This window comes from Pongo abelii, chromosome 4 (genome assembly GCF_028885655.2).
Source record: "Pongo abelii isolate AG06213 chromosome 4, NHGRI_mPonAbe1-v2.0_pri, whole genome shotgun sequence".
Classification (NCBI taxonomy): domain Eukaryota; kingdom Metazoa; phylum Chordata; class Mammalia; order Primates; family Hominidae; genus Pongo; species Pongo abelii.
Window position 1 is genome coordinate 188,436,013 of NC_071989.2, and position 6,328 is coordinate 188,442,340.

Consider the following 6,328-nt stretch of genomic DNA (forward strand, 5'->3'; position numbering starts at 1 on the left):
GCTCCCTGCCTTCTGTAGGTTTGGTGGAGGCAGATACCTTTCTCCACCCTAGGGCTGTATTTGTTTTCAAGTAATCTGGCCAAAGCAATATTCCCTAAACTTTAGGCATTCTTGGATCCCTTTATGAGTTTTGCTATTTTGGCATGCTACATATAAGTTTTGCTTAATGTTTTTATGTAAAGCATCTTCCTCCTTTTACTTCTTTTATTGTGATAAAATTCATATAAAATTCACCGTTTTGAAGTGTACCAGTCAGTGACTTTTATTACAATGTTGCAAAACTATCACCACTATAGTGCCAATTTCTCATCAGCCCAAAAGGAAGCCCCCTTGTGTTTACACACACACACACACACACACACACACTTTGTCCTCCTATCCCTTGGTAACCTGTTTTTTTTTTTTTTTTGAGACAGAGTCTCACTTTGTCATCCAGGCTAGAGTGCAGTGGCTCACTGCAACCTCCACCTCTCCGGTTCAAGTGATTTTCCTGCTTCAGCCTCTCAATTAGCTGGGATACAGGCGTCTGCCATCATGCTTGGCTAATTTTTGTATTTTTAGTAGAAATAGGGTTTCACCATGTTGGCGGCCAGGTTGGTGTCGAACACCTGACCTCAGGTGACCCACTCGCCTTGTCCTCCCAAAGTGCTGGGATTACAGGTGTGAGCCACCGTGCCCGGCTGGATTTTTAAATTTTCTTTATTTTTTTTGAGACAGAGTCTGGCTCTGGAGTGCAGTGGTGTGATACTGGCTCACTGCATCCTCTGCCTCCCAGGTTCATTCGATTCTCCTGTCCCAGTCTCAGGAGTAACTGCAACTGTAGGGTGCGTGCCACCAAGCCCAGCTAATTTTTTTTTCCTTTGAGACAGAGTCTCACTCTGTGGCCCAGATTGGAGTGCAGTGGTGTGATCTCGGCTCACTGTAACCTCCACCTCCCAGGTTCAAGTGATTCTCCCACCTCAGCCTCCAGAGTAGCTGAGACTACAGGCATGCGCCACCACACCCGGCTAATTTTTTTGTATTTTGGTAGGGATGGGGTTTCACCATGTTGCCCAGGTTGGTCTCGAACTCCTGAGCTCAGGCAATCTGCCCACCTCAGCCTCCCAAAGTGCTAGGCTTACAGGCACCCGACACCACGTCCGGCCAATTTTTGGTATTTTTAGTAGAGACATGGTTTCACCTTGTTGGTCAGGATGGCCTTTTAACTCCTGACCTCGTGATCGGCCCGCCTCGACCTCTCAAAGTGCTGGGATTACAAGCGTGAGCCACCACGCCTGGCCCCAGGAAATCTGGATTTTTAATGTGATATCTCCAAATTCTGAAACTTTGGCAACTAATGCAATTTTTAGAAGACTGCGGGCCAGGCAGACTGCATTCTATGGAGGTAGAAAAGGAGGCCTGAGGCCGGGCTCGGTGGCTCACGCCTGTAATCCCAGCACTTTGGGAGGCCGAGGCGGGCAGATCACGAGATTAGGAGTTTGAGACCAGCCTGGCCAATATGGTGAAACCCCATCTCTAGTAAAAATATAAAAATTAGCCGGGCGTGGTGGCAGCGCCTGTAGTCCCAGCTACTCGGGAGGCTGAGGCAGAAGAATCGTTTGAACCCGCGAGGTGGAGGTTGCAGTGAGCCGAGATCGTGCCCCTGCAAGCCAGCCTGGGCGGCAGAGCGGGACTCTGTCTCAAAAACAAACAAGCAAACAAAAAATTAGCCGGGCGTGGTGGCGCATGCCTGTAATCCAGCTACTTGGGAGGCTGAGGCAGGAGAGTCGCTTGAACCCAGGAGGCGGAGGTTGAGGTGAGCCGAGATCGCACCATTGCACTCCAGCCTGGGCAACAAGAGCGAAACTCCGTCTCAAAAAAAAAAAGAAAGAAAAGAAAAAGAAAAAGAGGCCTGAGCCCGGCGCAGTGGCTCACGCCTGTAATCCCACGTTTGGGAGGCGGAGGTGGGAGAACTGCTTGAGCCCGGAAGCTCGAGGTTGCAGTGAGCCATCATCGCGCCACTGCACTCCAGCCTGGGTGACAAGAGCGAGACCCCGTGTTTAAAATAAGTAAAAAAAAAAAAAAAAAAAAAAAAAAAAAAAAGGCCTGTAACAGAGACGCGACTCTCCAAAATGCCACACAGGCAAGTGGGGGCCGCACAGCCTATGGTTTCCAGAAAGCTTCTCTTGGGAATGTAAAATAACACTTACCCTGGGACTCCTAGCTTCTAAACCTCCTGAGCCTAGAGGCCCTGAGGACGGACCAAGCGCAAAGTCTCCGACCCCATACACCGTCCTCCGCTCCCTCCGCACCGCACCCTTCATTCCCTGAGCACCGCGGTTCCTCCGTCTTCGGGACTTCGCCCTCCGTTACCTGGATGACCTGCAAGGCCATTACCCGCCACTCCACCCTATCTGGGCCATGTCGGCTGCAAGCCTGGCTTCCAGTCCGCACTCCCGGAGAGCCACGCGCAGACCCTCCTCCACGGCCCCATCGCACCCTCCCGAGATAGGCAGCTTAGGCTTGCGTCCCCCTCCGACACCCAGCACCGAGGGGCAGTCCCCGAGGCCACGCAGACCTCCCCAACCCACGCGCAGAGACCGACCCAGGGAACCGCGGGAGCCAGTCCAGCGCTGGTGCCAGTCCAGCGCGGGGGCAGTGGCAGACCCGAGGCGCGAGGCGCGCGGCGCGCATGCGTAGCGCGGCCTTTATTGCGTCACTGCGAGTCCAGAACGCACGGCTGGATCATGATCACGCCCCCGCTGGCGCCTGCGCGCTTGCGCATCTTCCTCTGCTCGGCGCTCGCCGCAGCCGTCGGGGTCACCTCGGGGTTGAGCTTCTTCTCCAGCAAGTGCATGCGGGCCATGGTCTCAGTCAGCATGTCTATGAGCAGTTCCCGCTGCAGCTTCAGGTAGTTGTTCTCCTCCAGCAACACGTGGCTTTTGGTCCGCTGCAGCTGCGCCTTCCAACTCCAGGCGGTCCGCGAGAGCGGCGGCGACCGCGTCCTCGCCAGCTGGCTCTCAGTGGTCCACCGCCCGCCGCGGAACACGAAGGCCTGGTTGCTGAGGCGCATGCGCGGCGCGCCGTAGGCGAGGCCCAGCTCGGCCTGGCGCGTGTTGTGGTCTAGCAGGTAGAAGGTGGACAGGGAGGGCATGCGGCGCAGCGGCGGCCGCCGTGGCGAGAAGGGCCGCGAGATGTGATCGGCCCAAAACTGCTGCAGCTGCTCCCACAGGCGGCTGGCATGGCTCGTAGCCGAGCACTCGAAGGTTGCCAGGGTGTGGACCTTGTAGGGCACGCACGTGCTCGGAGGGGAGCCTCGAGAGCGCTGGCTACTGGTGCTGCGCTCTTGTTTCGGGAGCCCGGATGTCCAGAATGATGAAGGCGAGCCAGGGGGTGCTGCTGGGACACAAGAGTCCGGGTGAGCAGTGTGCTTGGTACAGGCCGCCTCTCAAACCGCGAGGCTGGTGGACATGTCTTAGCCCTGCAGCTAGGGCTGCGGCTGTGTCTCACCAGCTGCTGGCCACCGAGGAGCCCGTCCCTGCACGCTGCACAGGCAGCAGTCTCACCTAAACCATCTTCCCCAAAGACCACTGAGGATCAGGCCCTGGGATAGATATGCAGATGAAGGACGGGAGGAAGGCCTTGTTCTGAGTTGCAGCTGGAAGGGTGAGGGGTAGGGAATGGTAGCAAGACAAGTAAGTAGGTATTTAAAGGAGGAGTAGGACTTTGCCAGGTGGGTTGAGGATGGAAAATGGAGAGCTTCTAGGCAGAGGGAAGAGCCGAGCAGGGCTTTCTTTTTCTTTTTCTTTTTTTTGAGACGGAGTCTCGCTGTTGTTGCCCGAGCTGGAGTGCAATTGTGCGATCTTGGCTCACTGCAACCTCCACCTCCCGGGTTCCAGCAATTCTCCTGCCTCAGCCCTTGAGTAGCTGAGATTACAGGCACCTGCCATCACCCCCACCTAATTTTTGTATTTTTAGTGAAGACGGGGTTTCACCATGTTGGCCAGGCTGGTCTCGAACTCCTGACCTCAGGTGATCCACCCACCTCGGCCTCCCAAAGTGCCGGGATTACAGGCATGAGCCACTGCGCCTGGCCATTTTTTTGGTATTTTTAGTAGAAATGGGGTTTCACCTTGTTGGCCAGGCTGGTCTCGAACTCCTGACCTCAGGTGATCTGCCCGCCTCAGCCTCCCAAAGTGCTGGGATTACAGGTGTGAGCCACTGTACCCGGCAGGGCAGGACTTTCATATTTCAGATGTGAATACGAGCTTGGATAGGATTGGTGCTGGGAAGAGCAGAAGAGGAAGCTGGGAAGGTGGACCAGTGCACTATGTGAAGGTGCTGTACAGGCAGGCTCAGAAGCTTAGACTTCCTTTTGTGGGTAAGAGGGAACTGCTGAAGGATTAGAAAGCCAGGGTTAGATCTGGATTCTGAAAACAATCTGGGAGGATATCTAGCATAGCCAACAGCGTTATTGCCCTCATCATTCAGTCATATGATAGGCTTGAACTAGCATCTGCTCTGTGCCAGACTCTGGTCTTGAGAAGGGGACCTGAAACAGCCTCTGCCTGCCCTCAAGATGCTCCTAATCCAGCTTGGAGGACAGATGCGTGTATAGAACACAGTCCAGTGTGTTCACTGACATCCTGGGGTGTGTGCCATGGGCTAGACCTATGCATAGGGCTCAAAGTATCAGGGATTGTGCACACTAAACATGACTTTTGTTCCAAACAAACTGTGCCCTCAGGGAGTCCAAAGTCCAGATAACAGACAAGTCCCACTTTGCTCTCTTCTCCCTGCACACCCCCCCACCCCTGCCCAGTAAATGCTGATTCTATTATGTGAAAAAGGGAGCTATGTGTTGTTTCTGATTCCTCTTCTGCCCATGGACAGTGAGAAGAGAAAGAACTGGAGCAGGGTTCCCTCTGTTATGCCTTTGTTAATTCATAATACACTTATCCCTCACATATAGGTGGACAGAGGCTGGATGGTACATACCATCCCCAAGATCTGGTTCAGGGAGATGGTCTCTGGAAGCCCACATCCAGGCCCACCCTTGAAATTGTATCTTCTCAGAGGATCCTTCCCCGTTAGTCCTCACTGTATGTTGTGCCTCACCTGGAAGATGTGATGGAGTTGCTGAGCTGCTGTCCCAGGGCTAGTCCCATCTCTGACCCACTCAGCTCTTGTCCACCTGCTATGACTCACAATGCCTCCAGGCCAGGCCACCCCAGGACAAGAAGGGGTGCTGACCGCTGAGCTGTCAAATAGACTCTGGGCTCTCCCCTGCATGCATTCAGTGCATCATTGAGCACCTACTGTGTTCTAGGAACAGTTCTAGGGAAGTGAAGAAGATATTCCCTCATTGAGCTGTCATTCTTGGCAGGCGAATGAAGGGAGTGGTCATAAGCAGAGTCCAAGACAGGAATTTGTTCTAGGGGAACTAACAAGATAGTCTCTCAGGAAGCTAACAGAGGGTGTCATGGGTCAGGTTCCCTAGAAGCAGAGCCTAAGATGAGCATTCTTGTTCAACTGAATTATTGGGGAAGTGCTCTCAGGAGAAGGGGGTGAGGGAAGCAAGACAGGGCAGAGAAAAAGGCTAAGGCTGAGCCAGAGTGTGGTCTCACGTGGAGACTAGCTTCCGCTTGCTCTCATGGGGAACTCTGAGCACAAATGGCACCACAGTTAGGCCTCTTTAAAGCAAGGGAGCCCGTCTTTTGTACCCTCCTTCTACATGTCAGTTATTGGCCGGGGAAGCTGAGAGTTACCAACCAGCACCTACAGCACCTATGGGATGGGTGCACCACCAGTGATAGGGATCTCAGTGGGGCGCCAACTGAGGAGGGAGGAAGATAATAGGATAGATGATGAAAATGAAAGGGCAGGCTAGCCAACATGGCGAGACCCCATCTCTACAAAAACAAATTAGCTGGGCATGGTGGCATGCGACTGTAGTCCCAGCTACTCAAGAGGCTGAGGTGGGAGGATCACCTGAGCCCAAGAGGTGAAAGCTGCAGTGAGCAGTGATGGTGCCACTACACTCCAGCGTGGGCGATAGAGACCCTGTGTTTAAAAAAAAAAAAAGAGGGCCAGGCATGGTGTTTCATGCCTGTAAATTCCAGCACTTTGGGAGGGGAAGGTGGGTGGATCACCTGAAGTCAGAAGCTTGAGAACTGCCTGACCAACATGGTGAAACTCCATGTCTACTAAAAATAGAAAAAATTAGCCGGACGTGGTGGCGGGTGCCTGTAATCTCAGCTACTCAGGAGTCTGAGGCAGGAGAATTGCTTGAACCTGGGAGGCAGAGGTTGCAGTGAGCGAAGACTGTGCCACTGCACTCCAACGTGGG

The 6,328-nt window shown here is 53.8% G+C and overlaps 1 protein-coding gene across 2 annotated transcripts; it reads right to left on the bottom strand.

Annotated features, from left to right (window-relative positions):
* Positions 1 to 675: 675 nt before the first annotated feature.
* Positions 676 to 6,328, bottom strand: CBY3 (chibby family member 3). 2 transcript variants are annotated; one of them, XM_054556648.2, is made up of 2 exons: positions 4,978 to 6,328; positions 676 to 3,378 (listed from the first exon to the last, which is right to left on the bottom strand). In XM_054556648.2, exons 1-2 carry the CDS (start codon positions 5,021 to 5,023, stop codon positions 2,696 to 2,698), a joined length of 729 nt encoding a protein of 242 aa, XP_054412623.2. In that variant the 5' UTR covers positions 5,024 to 6,328; the 3' UTR covers positions 676 to 2,695. The 2 variants fall into 2 exon arrangements, with proteins under 2 accessions (XP_054412623.2, XP_054412625.2); XM_054556650.2 differs by having other exon boundaries at positions 2,673 to 3,375; positions 4,978 to 6,325.